At 44.5% G+C, this 17,802-nt stretch overlaps 2 protein-coding genes across 2 annotated transcripts; both read right to left on the minus strand.

Moving 5' to 3' along the window:
* Positions 1-1,593: 1,593 nt before the first annotated feature.
* Positions 1,594-12,194, minus strand: LOC148883265 (ataxin-1-like). The gene is given in 5 exon segments (XM_089023604.1): positions 1,594-2,763; positions 2,765-3,229; positions 3,676-5,369; positions 5,452-5,538; positions 11,890-12,194. Coding segments are annotated over 3 exon segments (2,133 nt in total). The 5' UTR covers positions 5,272-5,369; positions 5,452-5,538; positions 11,890-12,194; the 3' UTR covers positions 1,594-2,691.
* A 906-nt stretch (positions 12,195-13,100) lies between these two features.
* On the minus strand, positions 13,101-17,176 carry LOC148883266 (uncharacterized). The gene is given in 4 exon segments (XM_089023309.1): positions 13,101-15,047; positions 15,782-15,890; positions 15,893-15,970; positions 16,751-17,176. Coding segments are annotated over 4 exon segments (1,035 nt in total). The 5' UTR covers positions 16,941-17,176; the 3' UTR covers positions 13,101-14,389.
* Positions 17,177-17,802: the final 626 nt, after the last annotated feature.

The following is a 17,802-nucleotide window of genomic DNA, read 5'->3' on the forward strand; positions in this document are numbered from 1 at the left end:
CCCCAATGCGGGTTTTAGTTGCTGGAGGATCTTGATAAAGAAATGTTTATTGCCAACTACACGACCGGAATGATTCTGTGTGTGTACGTAATACAGTGGTACACAAGCAAAGTGCATGATATTGCTTTTTTCGGTAACTCCAGCAATGCAAGAATGACTTGGCTTTGGCTCCGTTAGTTACATTGTGTGTATTTTAAACCAGAAGAAGAGTAAAAGTTGTCAATGTTTCAAGAGTACGATTGCTTGGGTTCCACGTTCCAGTGGAGAGGTTCACAAAAATACATTGTACGCTTTGAAGACACAATACACATCACAAATGACTTCTGCTTGAGACTGTGAGGATTCAGTGGAAAATAATCTGGAACTATTCTTTTCAAGCATCTTCAGAATCTCATACATGGACATGCCGCACACACCAATAACGTTATCATCTTCCTCATCATCCTCCACTCAACATCCATCTGTGCACCTGCTGTCACCATTGCTACTTTGTTTACCTGACAAGCCGAAAGCTAAAAGTGAAACAAGGCAGTGTTCTCATGAGCAGAACCTGCCAGTGCCTGTTGGGTTTTCTCAAAAGTTTCTCCGAAATTAAGCCCGAACTTACCCCCAGGTTGTTTTCAAAACCTAGTTGACCACTAGAAAACCAATTAAAATTCCCCCAAGTAGTCACTGAGTTGCCCAAAGGTTGCCCTCTAGGTAGCTAGCAAAATGGCTAATATCTACCTCAAGAATTCGCCACAATTTACAGAGGGGGTTTCCTCTGGATGCCTTCCCTTTTGAACCTCCCTGAATCACACACTGTGGTTTGAGCCCACACTCACTCACCATATGCTTTCTTAGGTCTCTTCCGAGTTAGCCGTTAGCATGTTGAGCGCACAAGGCTAGTAAGAAGAGTCATAAACAGGGTAAGACAATCGGGAAATTTACCTTTATGTTACAATCAAGAGAGCTTCTCTGATGTTCACGTCTAGGCTCATTTCAAGGTGCCAGATAATTCCCCAGGATTAACAGCTCCATGGCTGCTCACAAAAAGGGCAGTCAAATGAAGGTGATTCGATGTGGGCCCCAAGGACACATACATACAAGCCACCTAATAGCTTCGAGCTCATAAATTAATGTACCGCTGCATAAATTAGACATGAATGATAAAGAGATTTGGGGATGCTCCAGTGTTTCTGTCTTATCTTATCTAAGAAAACAGGGTTCCCCCCCCCCCCCCCCCCCCCAAAAAAAAAAAAAAAAAAAAACATCCGACTCCTTCTTTCCTCTTAATGTGCAAACAGTGAGATCCTCTTTGAAGACTCCAAAAGTGGAAATGTTGGGACATTGTCACTCGCTGTGGTTCTGTCTCTTAACGCCCATATTGTCTATGAAGTGAGTGTATTATTTGTCTATACACGGTATACATAAATTCATACACAAACACACCACATAGCACTGTGCAACTTCAACTACGAGTGAGAGAAGTTGAAAGAGCAGTCCGCCTTGGGACAAAAATGCATCAAAAACAGAATAAGCTTCTCCGTACAACCCCACTACAAATACATCAAATTACAGGGATGGTCAGGACTGTTTTGTTGTGTGTGTGTGTGTGTGTGTGTGTGTTGACAGATATTTTGCGCACAAATACAAAGACACTCTTGAAAACTCGCCCCACCGCGAGCCTTTCGTCAGGAAAATGAATGAATTCTTCGTCACTTCCGTTGATGAAAACGTTTCTTTAGCCGTCATCAGTACTTTTTTGAAGGTGTCGGACGTTTCGCTTCTTATCCAAGATGCTTCCTCAGCAAACTAAAGTCTTACTGGTAGTTTCGGCCCTATATATATATATATATATATATATATCCCTACTGTCCGGACATGGCGGTGCCGGACTCTGCTATGATAGGTCTCTGATAGCACCTTCAAATGTGTACAGATGACGGCTGAAGAAACCTTTTCATCGATGGACCACTCCTGTACGACTGAGAGCTTACACAGACGTCACTTCTGTTTCCTTTGAGGCACATCGACGGGACCCCCCCATTCCAAAAAACGTCCCCTTGCTTCGCTCGCCAAAGTGCTGCTGCCGCTACCTGTTTTTCTTCCCTACCCCACGACATACAGTACAGTACTGCATTTAAAAATAACGATAAATCAACATGCTCTCAGACAGCCTCTCTTTCGATCTAGTTATAAAAATATAGTTTTTTTTCTTCACCAAACACAGACCTTGGCCGAACCCAGTGTGTTTGTACAACGTTTGCTATCTATTATATAAAACCAATGTTGACCCGTCACAGTTCCGCTGCCCACTTTTTAAAACCCCTGATTGAGGTTTGCTAAACAATCATTGAAAAGTGGTGAGACACGAGGATCAAGACTCAGCCGTGAGGCTAAAACACTAAGCTAACAAAGTCAGAAAAAATATAACCTTGTCCGCCCACCCGTTCCCCTGTCTTGCCATGGTTAGCAACTCACGCGAACATGTTACGAGCTAGCTTGCGCCACACCAGCTACCAGATCATCTGAGCGCTGCCCAAAGACTGCAAAGATTGTTTGTGTTGGATTACATGACTAATAATAATGTGATAACGTGTAGAGCACCACCGTCTTGACTGTACGATGTGCGGTATTCAAGGTTAAAAAAAAAAGGAAAGTGGGCATTCGTGGTTTTGCAAGAAATCCCAATTTTTCTTGAAAGAGTCTTCACTTGCCAATATTCGATCTTCCCTCAATGGTGACTTTCACCTTGTGGGGGATAAAAGTCGGTTTGGCCACCCACGGTCAAGGGCAATTCCTCTGGTTTTTCTACGTTCCGACATTCGGGGGCTGACCATCTGCGCTTCCTGCTGGTTGGCTTCCTTGGGTCTTCCTTCAAAAAAGACGCCCTTTTGTCCAAGCCGAGATCCCCGTTCTCCACGGCCACTACGCCGTTCTCCTGCTCCCCATGACTGGATCCTCCACCAGCACTGGTCTGGGAGACGCCCGAGACTGTCTTGGTAGCGTCTAGGGTGCACCCGTGGCTGGAGGGAAGCGCTAAGGAAGCGGGGACCGGCTCCGGGAGATGAGTCTTGGTCAGGGATCCGTTCCTCAGGTTCTTGAGGGTGAGCGAAATACAAACATCGCCCACTGAGAGCTTGGTGCAAGGCAGCTCCAGGAGTTGGGCGGTCCGGTCCGGACAGCATGATGACCATCCCTGGCCGAAAACGAAGAAGGGATATTCCACCAGGACCTCCACACTCACCTGCAAGTGGAGTCAAAGATTCAATCAGATTTCTTTTTCACCACTTTTTTTGTCTCTCAAATTTTGGTCGACAAATGTCCATTTGTGGTGCAGTGGGACCTTTACTTATGAATGTCTCTTTAAAACTACATTTTCAAATTACAAAAGGTAGAAACAAAGTACGGGCGACTACTCCCGAGTTTCCTGAACGCAACATACTTATAGCTGGTCTGCCATTGGCTGTTCCCGAGCATAATGCTGGCATGCTATCGCTTACTATGCTGATGTTTGACTTGGATATTTACGTCTCAATTTTGCAGTGGATCGGAACGGATTAGGAAATTTCATGGAAAACGTGTCTCTACTTACAATTTTTTCGGAATTAGTTCATCTGGAACTAATTAATTTGTGTACGTAGAGATACCACTTTATTCAGAACAAGTCATTATTTGTGAAAAGTTTCTTACCTGTGAACGGTGCTCGCCCACGGAAAACTGAACAATGGCAAAGTTAGACGAGGGGCAGTTCCTGTCGATGCGCTCCACTGTGGACGAGTCGATCTTCAGCTCGTTGCTGATCTCGGCGCTCTGGATGAAGTCCTCCATCTTAAGTTCTTCCACACGCTTTAGTTCACCGTCCGCCAGCTGGATAATGGATCCTTTGAAGAAATACGCCGGCAGAGACGGCGGAGCTTCCGCACCACCGGCTGACAGGGGAGCAGGAACCATCGATGGAACCACAGGCAGATGGAGTTGGGCCTGAAGTACCGTGCCTGAGGTGACCTGCTGGCACGAGCCACCGGGATTGTCTGGAGTTTCTCCATCGTAGGCTTGGAGAGAAGATGTCGCTACTTGGGATGTGGGTGGATCCAGGGTCGTCACGCAACTGCCACTGACCGGGATGATGACCGGCTGGGCTCCTGCAATGAGGAGATGTTGCTGTAGGCTGGTGTGATAGCTGATTGGTGCATGTTGACTGCCGCTGGCTTCTGCTAAGTAACCAATAACTGGAGTACGGGGGTAGACATTCCTGGGATGCACCTCTACGGAAACCGGTTCCACCGTCGAGTTGCGAGTGGTCTGTATAACAGTCTGTGGGGATAGGGTGCTGACAGCAGCTTTCAGATTGTCTACACTTAAGGGAGGCGGAAATGTAAAAGAGTGGTTGGAGGACAAAGGGGTACGGTTGACCGGTCTTCCCAGGAGGATGCTGCCTTCATCCAGGTGCATCTTCCGAGGGCTACCCCGGGATGGTGCTGCCTGGGCGTCCCCATGGCTGTTGGGCACGAGCATGACGGAGGTTCTCAGAGCCAAGGGGTCGTGAGCGTACTCTGACGGGAGAACCAGTTGGCAGGCCTCGTGGGCATCGCGCAATTTGACCGCTTTCTCCGGTGTTGCCCCAAACTTCCGGTTTGGCGCCAGTCCCCCGTTGTGAAGGTCTTTGGAGCCTGCGCGCCTATCCTCTTTTCTGGCATCCGTGAAGTGGGTGTGATGGGACTGCAGGGAGGAGGTGTGAGGTGGTGGCATGGCGGAGGTGTACCGGATAGATGCTCGAGGTTGATCGGATTTGGAGGCTTGCGAGGAGGCGGCGTGTTTCTCGGGGAGCGACGAAAATCTCTGAGGGACTGAAGATGAGAGGGGGGGAGCCAGAGGGGGAGGGCGTGGCGGAAGAAGCTGAGGGCCGATGAAAGTGCCGTATGGGGCGCCGTAGGGCGAAGCGATGAACTGAACATTGGGTGGCAGTTGGGCATAGTGGACCGTCCCTCCCACGTGAGTCTGAGGTGAGGTGTATACGGCGGGAAGGGACGAGACGAGCCTCACTGTGTCGGATGCGGAGGAAGGCGATTTATACAAAGCCGTGTCCGACAGGGCGGCGCTACGAGGGACGCTCGTGGCGCTGCCACTCCCACCGGCCACGAACCAGGCGAGGTTCCCTGGGGACTGAGGGTCAGCGGCTGGAGGAGGAGCGATAGGGCAATGGCTTTCAGAAGGAACCGTGCCAGGAAGGATCTCCCTCTTCTTTGGGGGCAGACATTCATTACTCCGTTCATGATTGGACTTCATCCTGATCCTTCCTCAAGTAGGTTCTTGATCTTTGTTTTTCCGTTATCTAATCTTTGGGCTTTCGTTTTCACTTTGCACACCTCACCTTGTTATCTAACCTTAACGGAGGAGGGGGGAAAGGATGGTCAAGGTACGGTTGGGTTTTACGAGGGTGAGCTTGTGAGCGTCACGACATCACACCTGCTGCTGCCGTCATGGACGACGGGGGGCCGAGTGTGCCGTGCTTCATGCGGAATCATCGTCCCGCGGGCCTCTCGCCTCACGCTCCTGAAAGGGAAACAATGTTCGCATTTCAAACAAAACTTACAGAAACGGAAACTGGACCTTGCATTGGTCTGACGTTCAGATCATTTGATGCTTGGTAACGCTGGAGATTGCAATCATTGCTTCCAACGAGAAATATTTTATCCTCGACAACATTGGCTGGTAGGCCGATCATGAAGCCGGATTAAATGTGGCCGCAATCATCAATAGATCCGGAAAAAGGCCCAAAAACACGGGATATACAAAGTCTCTGATTTTCGTTCCAAGCAGTTATTAAAAGTCCTGTGGGATTCCTTCAAAGTTGAACTACTCTGGGACCGCGATCATTGCCTCCAACTCAAGCCAGTTTTCATGTCTATCATGAGAAGACACGGGGGGAAAAAACACACTCGCACCAAGTCTGCCATTTGGCTCAAAACTACCAGCTCAGGGAACCAAGATGGACTACACAGTTTCACAGATTCAGAAAATGAGATGCATGGCAACGTCCAGTGATCAGTGATTGCTCCCAACAGAGGCCAGAGTCTGTCTGTAAAGGCAACATTGCTGTATCGACCTCGTACCATGACGTCACCTTTTGTGTGTGTACTACAAATAGATGTGCGACTGAATGTATACATGGAAGTGTGTTCTCTCACTCTGGCGTGAATCTCATTCATAATTTAAAAAGCAGGACGACATCTAAGCGCACTGAGCGCAGGTGTTTTCCAACCAAATCTGTACAGCCACACACAAAGCGCAGTTTGTGGGGAAATGTGCATAAACTAAGCTGCATTCAATAGGAGAACACTGAGCGCTCTGCTGTATTTACATTTTTGGTAAAGGGCGGAAAGCGTCACGTGAGAAGGGGTTGAGGGCAAAGTGCAGCCAAGCGGAGACTGCGGAGTCCAAAGACACGACCTACCTACATGAAAGAAAGAGAGAGTATTGCCTCACTGAAACCAGACACCCCCCCGCGTTCACTTCAAATGCTCAGTCACCTCAATGTTGCTGACTTGGCAGCGTGGGTGTGTGTGTATGTGTGAGAGGTGATCAGATAACGGGTAATCCAAGCCGACTGTACTCCCTTGTGCTTCACTTCCCTCCCACAAGCATTCACAAATCTTACCCAAGTGTGTCAAGTGCCTGTGTGCATGTGTGTGCACACACAATCTCACTCAACATGAATTTTAGTCGACATGGCGACCATACAGTAAGTAGAGCGGCCATATTGTGGGTGGATTTTAACGGTGACGGTCATCAAAATCCAATGATTGACAGATACATTTAATCTGCCCAGAGAAGAGAGTCAAGTTTGACTTTCACATTTAGTTCTTTGTATAATGTGTACATTTTTATTATTATTTTTTTTTTTTTGGGGGGGGGGGGGGGGGCTCCAGAGAAGATATCAATATGCTAGCTTGGTATCGACACCTTATCATCTATTTGTGGAGACCCGATATCAACATGTCTGAACTGGGATTGAGGCATATCACTGCTATTTATGTCGATCTAGCAGTTTATTTATGTATTTATCTGTTTGTTTGTTTGTTTGTTTGTTTTTCATTCAATTATCTGGACTTGATAGCGACACGGCGCGCTAGCAAATGGGAGAGAGAAAAAAAAACAAGTTGGATGACTTTTTGCTGTTTGTTGCGTGTTGTTTTGGTAGCCTTCGGCAACACACAAGTGAGAGGCCCAATTGTCAGACAGAAAGTAGGACAGGACAAGTACACACGCACTAATTGCACACACACGTACGTACACCCAACATCAATACTGTAGTGAAATATTAAAATACACACACACAGACAGACACGCAAACACACGTACACAAACCTGTCTGAGTCAGCTTTGCTAAATCCAGACAACGAGGAAGGAGCTCCCTTGCTCTAAAACAAAAATAATCTCTCTCATAGTCATTTACACACAAACACACACAAATACACACACACACACACACACACACACGCTTGCATGCACACAACGTGCAAAAAGTGGTCGCACAAACTTGCAACACGCCCACGGGGAGGGAGTCCCGTATGCGAGGCACCAAAGCCTATTACGCAATGACTTGAATGAGTGCCCAACACACAAAGGTTGTACACACACACACACACACACACACACACACACACACGGTTGAGTGTCTGCATGATTAAAAGAGCGAAAGTGGGGTGGGCGGACGTACACTTGGAGCTGTGTCACTCACATAGATAGAAAGCTAGCTAGCTAATAGATATCCAATAGATAACTAATAGATAGCCAGCTAGATAGCTAGCAAGCCAGCCAGATAGCTGATAGACAGCAAATAGATAGCAAATAGATAACCAGCTAGGTAGCTAGCTAGCGAGGTAGCTAAAAAACTAACAGATAGCCAGCTAGATAGCTAGCTAGCCAGCCAGATAGGTAATAGATAGCAAATAGATAGCCAGCAAGGGGGAAGCTAGCTAGATAGCTACATAATTATAATAATAATCATAATACATTTGATGTATAAGCGATTTTCAAAACTGTCAAGGACACTTTACAGTCACAGGAATTTTTTTTCTGCGGGTGACTAATAGCTAGCCAGCCAGATAGCTAAGAGATAGCAAGACACAGGAATGCAACAAACGCCCCTTTGAGTTTTCCGCATTAGCACATGAAGGGGAAAAAGTGACTTTTCATATCTGAGCAGCTTTTATTTTGGATGGCGCATTTAAAATGCGTGAAAATGAAATCCGCTGGCGGAAAAGCAGAATTTGAAATATTTTCTCCAAGACGATGCGAGTGGTCGTGTCGACCCAAATGGATGCCAAAGGAATGAAGGAAGAAAGTTTGCCAGATGTGAGAATGGAAGACTAACACGACATTTCCTGTCTCACTTGTGGAAACGAATGACATTTTAGCCTTTCGTGTTGTTTTCAAATTAACTGAGCAGGTTTTCACATGAAAAGTCGAATTGTGTGAAGAGTGCGAAAGGGGGCTTCTGGAGTTGCGCATTTGACAGCGCGGCTAGCAAACAACACGTCTTTGTTCACATCTCTCTTCCACGAACAGTTCAGGAGCGTCTTCAGTTTTCAAAGTGTTTTCACCTCTCTCTCTAGCTGTCTCGAGCTATCTCGAGCTATCTCGCTAGCTAGAAGTTTCAATTTTAGCTAGCGAGATGGCTCAAGTTTGGCTACCTTTCTCACAATAGCTCGCTAACTAGCTTTCTTTCTCTATCTCTAGCTAGCTAAAATTGAAACTTATAGCTAGCTAGAGATAGAGAAAGAAAGTTAGCTAAAATTTAAACTTATAGCTAGCTAGAAGGTTCAATTTTGGCTACCGAGCTAGCTAAATTTGAAACTGTTAGAGATAGAGAGAGAGCTAGCTAGCAGTTTCAAATTTAGCAAGCTCTCTCTTTATCTCTAGCCAGTTTGAATTTTAGCTTGCTAGGTAGCCAAACCTACTAGCTAGCTAAAATTGCTCTCTTGCTGTGTCTCTATCTCTCTCTCTCTCGCTAGCTAGAAGTTTCAATTTAAGCTAGCTAGATGGTTCAATTTTGTCTACCTTTCTCTTAATAGCTAGCTAGCTAGCTTTCGTTCTCGATTGCTAGCTAGCTAGAAGTTAGAATTTTAGCTAGCTTGTAGGTTCAATTTTGGCTACCTAGTGCAGGAATGTAGAGTACGTATCTAAGTAAGTCTTTGTGGTCTCCAGCCACAATGATGACATCGTTGACCACAAGCACATCATTCAAGTGTGCATAAATGCTCACCCCCCCCCCCCCCCCCATAAGTGTCTCGGCAAAAGGCTGGCTATTAGCATCACCCCCGCAGTGTTTTGGTGGCGTGTGCTGTCAGCTCTCAAATGCACTCACTCGGCACTCCATCCTGGGGAATCGCACAGGGAGTAGCGTCGGGGGGGAGGGAAGAATATGCCAGCAGAGGTAATGGCCATTCATGTCGCGTTAAAACGAGCCGACTGGGCGAACGCTTGAAAAGCAGAAGCACTCTGCAGAGAGAGGAGGATGGGGGGGGGGGGGGGGGGTCCAAGAAGAAAAAAAGTTGCTCTGGTGGTTCGGGTTTTGATGCTAATGGATGACAAGAGGCCAGATAAGCAGAAGAGTGTCTGCTGGCTATTATTTGATTTGATGGATTTATTTGTAACATCATATCTGATGTACTTTTTTTCCCAGGAAGGAAGCAAAAAAAAATAAAAAATATCAAGCAATTAAAATGCATCTGACAAGATCAAGCTGACTGTGTTGAGCATTCACATAAACACCAAATAAAGTTCAGATCTTAATTTTATTTATTTATTTATTTATTTATTAACTTGTCAAAATGTTTATTCATTTGTCCAAATGTGTATATATTTATTTTTCCACATTTTTATTTATTTTTTTATGAATGTATCAATTTGTCAACATGTTTATTTATTTGTCCAAATGTGTACATATTTATTTATTTACTTACTTATTTGTCGACGTGGTAGTTTATTTCTTTATTTCTTTCTTTATGTATTTATGTATTTATGTGTGTACGTGCATATGTGCGTATGTGTGATTATGATGATGACTATTATTATTATGATTATTATTATTACATTACAAGTAGACCCACAAGAAAGAAAAAGACAAAACATTTTGGGGGGTTTGAAACAGCCATTTTATGGTTAGTATTTTTTTAATCCATGCCAAAGGTTCCCTTATAAGTGAAACCATTGTAAAGTTTGGTGGAATTTCCACGCCATTTGCAAGACAAAACGTTGCAAGAATTCAAAGACACGACAAGCAAGTTTTACGGCACGGCCATAAAAACAAAAGCACTCTCCAATCCCATGAGTGGAAGCGCCGCAAGCGTTTGTCAAGCTGACGGCAGGACTCGTCCACACGCGCGTGCACACGCAACAAGACGTTACATTCGCAAACACCTGTTATGCAAATGAGGCGGTTTGTGCAACGCTGCAAACAGCCTCGGCGACACAAAGGAAGATGACGACGCCAGTGCATTTTTCAAGATGACAGATCACACACGCAAACATTGAATAATAAAACGCAGACATTCACCAACCATCATAATCATATTATATATACCATGGCAATGTTTTCTTCGCTTAAAGGACAACCGACAACCATTTTTTTTGTTTCCTAACTGACATAATAGCATTTAAAATACCCAAAACACGCAGGCTGATATTTGTAGTCAAATGCAAAACAAAATGAGTTCAAGTGTCCAAAAACGACTTCAAAATGAAACCGGAAATGGTGAGTTTCATGGAGGTTTGATTTGCTTTCGCGGGGCGAATAAAATGATGTGGTGGGCCAGATTTGGCCCCCGGGCCTTGACTTTGACACCTGCGCTATATCTTATAAAAGGGTGAACGTTTAAATTGTATCTATCATTTTTTTTGCAACAGTTTGATTCATGTCATGTTTATTTATCTGCTGCCTCATTTAACAACAACTTCAGTTTATACTGCGCGCCTACTGAAGCTACCAATAAAAAAGTGACTGAAATGATGAAAAACAAGTGTTATGAGGACGCGATGTTCTTGAAAATAGCACGATTGAATTCATTCCTGTTCCTCTTACACACTTGAAACGCTTCGATGTGACGTACTAAGAAAGTACTGTATGACAAGGCCATCTCTGCAACGTCTCAACTCGCCGCACTAAAGTTCCACACAAGCAAATCCTTACTCGTAGTAGTAAAGGAGGAAAAAAATGACAAGGTGAGTGATAGGCCACTACCAGGACTGGGAGTAGTGTAGCATCGGGGGGGGGGGGGTTATAAACAGAGTAAAAATAGTCTCGCTATCGCAGGCTTCCCCACAGTCCCGTTATATAATAGCTCAAGCTGGGATGAATGACATCACGGCCAATCACCAAACCACTGTGTCCTTGGCACGTAGACGGGAAAAAAATCGTCTAACAGTTAGTAGTGGCATTAACAGTCCTTAAAAAACAACAACCAGAAGAGCCCCAATGGAGATCCATCAAAGCCGGGGTGGAATCGGTTGCACGCTTTGCGTGTCAACACACTTCCGTGATGGTGACACGCAGATATATTTTGTTAAATGCACCGAAAAGGGGAATGAAAGAGCGCAAACAACGAGTTGCACAACACCAACTTGACGTTTTTTAACCTAAGTGCCAATGCTGAAAAACGGGGAAAGAAAAAAAAAGCAGCTGAAGTGATCCAAAGGAGTGGCGCAGTTCGAGCAGCTCGCAACCCGGACGGACGCACTCCTCGCTCGGCTAAGACTCGCACCGAGCACCGGGGAGCTTCGAAGCTCTCGCCAAGCGAACAACTTTGGCCCCCACTCCCCCCCCCCCCCCACCCACAGTTAGCCGGAGACGACCCACCCTGGGGCGGCCGGGGAACGCGGCGTGTGTCGGGAGTTGCTTACTGTCGGTTTCGGAGTGGTTCTTCTCCTCCGGCGTCGACCTCGGCTCGCGGTGGTAGTGTCCGCCGCCGACCGACTCTCCCCTTCAGTGCTGCGTGCTGGCTGCACTCCGGGGCCTGGCGGCCGGAAAGCGTCGTTCCTCTGCCCGCCTGCTCAAGTGTGCGGCGGCCGCGCGGCCCCCACCCGCAGCAGCAGCAGCTCCACCATCACAAACCGTCACCGAGACCGTCACGCAGGCGCTGCGAGTTCACGCAGCGAGCACGCCAGTCTTACGTCGCTACTCAAGCACAAAAAAAAAGTCGTACAAAGCACTACTCGCTCACGCTCGAGTCTGAGTGTTTTTTTTAACATTACGAATATTTCAGTCACTTACATCACTAACAAAATATATATGCATGGCTGTTTCCTGATATCATGTAATACGTCTCATAAGACAATTGAAAACTATGATATTAAGTGCTTCTCAGTTTTCGCCTCAAACGTAACTGGTACTTTACATGGACTTGTTCTATTCCGCCTTGCATTTCGTGATACTTAAACGACCATTTCAATAATTCAGGTCACATTTTTTTAAACCAACAAGGATTATTATTATTATTATTATTAATAATAATAATAATAATAATAATAATAATAATAATATAATAATAATAGTAATTTTTTTGCGGTCTGAAGCAAACAAGCCGGAAACACAAATGTTCACTTCAAAATAAAAGCGTCCAAAAGACACGTCGACGTAATCTGATTCCGTCAACGTGTCGTTTGGAAACGCTTTTATTGTCAATGTATACGTTTCCCCCGAATGTATATGTTTTTATCGTTTCAAATGTACGGCGTATTATACGTTTTATACGGTGGGGAAAATGTGAACCGATTCCACAAAGACTATATTGGCTCAAATCTAGTTAGTCTCAACTGCTGGTAGCCAACGACAATGCTGCCGCCTATCGGCAAAACAGCAAAAGTAATCCCCAATTGTATTTTTTTTTTATCGCTTTTGATGTTTGTATTTTTCTTTACCGTGTGTAATAATGTACTGTTTTTATACAGTAATTGTAATCATTTATAAGGGCAGCTATTAGCCAAGTTTGACAGGTATGTTAAAAAAAATCACAAATCCCTTTAATTCCTTTATTTTGAAGTTACCTCGCATGGTTGTGTGAGGGCTCCTTCTTTCCGGAAATCATTTAATTGCAGATTTAGGACGCCAGGTGGCCAGAAAATTAATTGCGCCGTCATTTTATAATTGATGACAAATCTCTAGCGTTAAAACAGGAGCGTCAACAATGACGTCAAGCGCATTCAAATTTAATTGGATATTTTCAACTCAGGAAAACCATACATGTATTAAGGTGTGAGGTGGGATTTGAAAATGGGAAGAGATCATATTCCAGAGAGTCAAGATTACGTGTTTAGCTACTTTCCTTACAGTAAGTCCCTTTTTTGGTGAGTTTTTCTTATTTAAAAATAAATGTCCGCCCATTTATGTGACGGCAAAAAAAAAAAAGATTCACATTCTTGAAGAAATATGGTGCTTGAATTAAAACAACAGATATTCATGTGCTTAATGTAGTGTATGTACAGAAAGGAAGAAGTGCAAATGGTCATTTCAAGGACAACCGACACCATTTATTTTTTTGTTTCCTGACATCAGAAAAATGTTTTATAGCATCTAAATACCGAAAACACGTAGGCTGATATTTTAGTCAAATGCAAAACACCAATACAAATGAGTTAATGTCCCAAAACTTCAAATTGAAACCGGAAATGGAGTTTCAGAAGGTCCCGCCCCCTTGTTCGTGATGTCATGCCAGGACGTCTTGCCTTGCTCGAGATTCAAAACAATGGCTTCAGATTCGGTGAAGATGCTTTCTTGTTACTCATCCAGTTATGAATATGATTCAAATAGTTCTGAAGAGGAAAGCATAAATGTTTGCAATCGATTCAAGAAGTCCTTGCGTGTCATTTTGAGGCACCTGGACTGCAATGTAGCGTCCCAGAAAATGCACAAGATGGCGCCCAAGCTGCGTTGGAAATGGGCTGATTTGTCTGCTGGGAATTTGTGTCAACTACTATCAAATAGTAGTCGTGGTGCAACACACAAGGATTCACCATCACGTTATTTAAGTGTTTTCCTTCTAATTTCGCCATCGACGTTTTCAGACCAAACAAAGTACCCAAAATGCATTGTGTGTCGCTTTCTCGTCAGGACTCGTCACCATGTCAAAAACAAGACTTCCTGAAGATTCAGCGCGAGTCTTAAAAGGTAAACTATAGCTATATGCGCTGGAATCTTTATAAAATACGCTCAGTAGAAGTCATTTCAAGCGATACTACAAATTATGGACACGACTTGTCCGGAAGCGTCGGTTGTCGCGTAAATGAATGGACTCGATGGCCAACCACCAGCCGCAGCTTGGATCCTGAAATTCTGTCATTGTTCCCAAAAAGTTTGCCAATCCTAAACTCAAGTTTAGGATTGACGCAAGCTCCACCCGTCGCGTCACGCACACAGCATGGGCCTACTTTTTTCATCCGCGTGTCTCCTCACGTGCGTCAGCAAATTACGCTTGCGGGTGAACTTGTTCCCGCACACGGAGCATGTGAAGGGCTTCTCGCCCGTGTGGGTCCTCACGTGTGCGATCAAAACACATTTGAGGGAGAACCTGTTCCCGCACACGGCGCACGAGAAGGGTTTGATGCCGGTGTGCGTTCGGGAGTGCGTGGCCAAGTGCGAGCGTTGGCTGAAACCTCGGCCGCACACGGAGCAGCCGAAGGGTTTCTCCCCCGTGTGACTTCGCGTGTGCGACAGCAAGTGCTCGCGCCGGCCGAAGGTCTTGCCGCAGACGGAACAGCTGAAGGGTTTCTCCCCCGTGTGGATTTTCATGTGGCGGCTAATCTCGTAGCGGTACTTGAAGCTTTTGCCACACTTGGAGCAGGCAAAGGGTTTCTCGTCCGTGTGGCCTCGGGTGTGTCGGATGAAGCTGTCCTTGCGGCTGAAGGTTTTGTCGCAGAAGGAGCAGACAAAGGTCTTGTTGATTTTTGACGCTGGGACGCTTTCCTCGCTGCCGTCTGTCTCGTCGCAGTCTGACGCCGTTTCCTCCTCGCAGTCCGACGTCGGGGAAGAGCGCGCATGCGGTCGGGTTTGCTCACTTTCGGTCCTGAGATTACAGGAGGCAAAGAGATTTACTTTATATATATACAGTCACAATCATAGCATAATTAGCTTAGCCATGTTTGCACACCTCCCGGGGTCTAATTCGGCTCGCGAACTGCAGTTTGTGCTCAATTTTTGATTAATATCGGTAATCGTTATTGAAAATTCATAATTAGAGTCCTCGTCAAATCATTGCGTTCGCTAATTAATTAAGAGCCGAAGACAAATATTCTACCAGTCAGCCTCCTACCATAATATTTTTAGCGCCTTGGAATCATAGCATAACTGACTTAGCGCTAGGGCTAAGACGTTTATGCTATGAGCTCAGAACGGGTTTGATTGTCTTAGGCAATCAATTTGCCCCTAATTAGTCATTAGTGCCGGGTATCGAGTTCCATGTTTAATTGTCATTTCATTCGAACTTTTGAGCCGCATCATTCAAAACGACATCAGAATCGATCCATTCTTCCTTGAAATCGAAGTATGAACTGGCTAAGCTAATTATGTTATGATAGTGATGATATAGAAATCAATTTTGTGGAATAAAAACGAAACATCAATGTATCGTTTTCATCCGTCACAGGGTGACACCTGTGATTTACGCTAGTCACAACAGGGCTCGATTCCTCCCTCAGGAGTTTCATTGCATTAAAAATGTTCCCAAAAAAAGCCAATCGTCAATTATTATTTTTTTTTACAAATGTCCATGGAAATGTTGAGAGCATTTTGCAAAGCCACCTAAAATGTGACCACTGAGCCTCGTCTTCTTCGTCTTCAGTCTTCACGTGGAACTTGATGATATCCGCCTCGCGTAGCATCTTGCCTCCGTTGTGTGTCGGGTGGGGTCCTTTTCCTCCTCTTTGAGCCGGGATGGCTCAGCCTCCTCCTGACATTCAGGAGGAACATCTTCTTGACTGGATTGGATGTCTGTAGGACACAAATTACAACAAGCACAAAACATCAGTCAGTCACTGTCGCACCTACATTATGCAGATTGCTGTTTTTTGCAGCGCAGATCAGTTTAATGTCAAATAATATGTTTAGGGACCGCCGTTTAAGGTGGGTTGGATTAATAAAACAAACTTAATATATGACTTGCAGGAAAACGGTGGTGTTTTCAATACAATAATTATGATAAGGAATGTCGTATCTGGCCAAAAAAACTCTCCGGTACTTGAGACCCACAGAATTTCGACCTGTACTGGCTTATTTGGGGTGATTTTAGACTGAAAATAGGCATTCAATCAAAAAGGTCCGCCCCTAAAGAGCAGACAAAACCAAAGTGTTCTTGAAATGTCATCAAGTGATCCTGTTTTACTCGAATGTGAAGGAATTTTGTGATTTAACTTACCAGAGGTGTTCACGCACAAAACCTTCTCTGCAAATGTCCTTTTTAGAGACACAAAAAATATTCATTCTAGTCACGCAGCTACTTTGCAACTAATGAGAAGTTCTTTGCTTTGTGGTGATTGAGAAAGTAGGAGAATTAATCGCCATAACCAACCAAGGAAACAAGGCGAGTGGAATGTTTTGGAAATGCTCATATGGCAAACAATTGTGATTTTAAAGTCAAAGTCAGCTTGATTGTCAAATATGCTAATATGCATGACAAACAGCACAAATGAAATTACTGCCCATCATTTTACAAGTTGTGGCTGCCAACCCTGACCGAAAACACGAGCACGTCGGACGAGAAAAAGTGGCAACCTGTAGCGTCGACAACTCCCGCAGGTTCACGAGCAGCAAGAAGTTGACGTTGTCGCTGAATCACATCTTTGGATCGACAAAGTTCCTCTTCGTATTCGGCGAGGGTCTTTTCGAACAGTCCAAAGATTTCTTCCACAGCGGCATTTAATCGCTCGTTCACCAATGCTCTCAGCATTTGGACTTTGCACATTTCCAAACAACGCTACTTTCCGCTCGGCTTGCTTGGCTTTTGAAGCTAACTTCCGGAATTGGCTACTTAGCAGCTAGCAGGCTAAGCTTACGAGCAGAACGTCCACTTTTGGACGAATTCGGAGCGGACTAATATCCGGCGTCTCCTTAGTTGTTAAAGTAGATAAATCGTTACGAGTTGGAGCTCGTGGATCATCGACATGCTTCTTTGTTTGTTAAACAAACGAAGAAAATGAATCTAGCTCGCCTTTTCTTTTGTTATTGTTGACATGACTTGTGTGATGCTTACCGCCACCTAGCGGATCGGAGCGATTAGCAGCTCAATGTTTGCGAGCGGCTATTTGCTTCGAGTCTTTAATGTCTTAAAAGTCATTAATAATCATAATAATAATAATAATAATAATAATAATAATAATAATAATAATAATAATAAATTACATTTTAAGCGCCTTTCAAAGCTCTCAAGGACACTTCACAGTCACAAGCATAGGTACTATAATAAATAAAATACAATCACAAATAAAATACAATAAATAAAATACAATTATAAATAGAAAGAAGAGAGAGAGATAGCTACACAGAAAATGCAATTTTAAATAGGCTTTGACAAGCTATTGATTGAGGTTTAAAATTACACGTGCTTGTGATTAGTGAATTCATCTGCTAAATGCTGTTGGCTAAATGTTAAACAAAGCAAATCTGATTTGAAGCCATTGCGATTTCCTTTCGTACATGCTCGCGTTTGTAATCTTGAATGTGTAATATTACAGCGTTTTCTAGATTCAATGTGGGTTTCATTTTAAATTGCCGTGGTGGAAATGGTTGCCTCCCCACAATTAAAAAATGAACTGTGGTGGTTTTAA

This window comes from Hippocampus bargibanti, linkage group LG20 (assembly GCF_051943395.1).
Source record: "Hippocampus bargibanti isolate YZ-2025 linkage group LG20, ASM5194339v1, whole genome shotgun sequence".
In the NCBI taxonomy this organism is placed as follows: Eukaryota; Metazoa; Chordata; class Actinopteri; order Syngnathiformes; family Syngnathidae; genus Hippocampus; species Hippocampus bargibanti.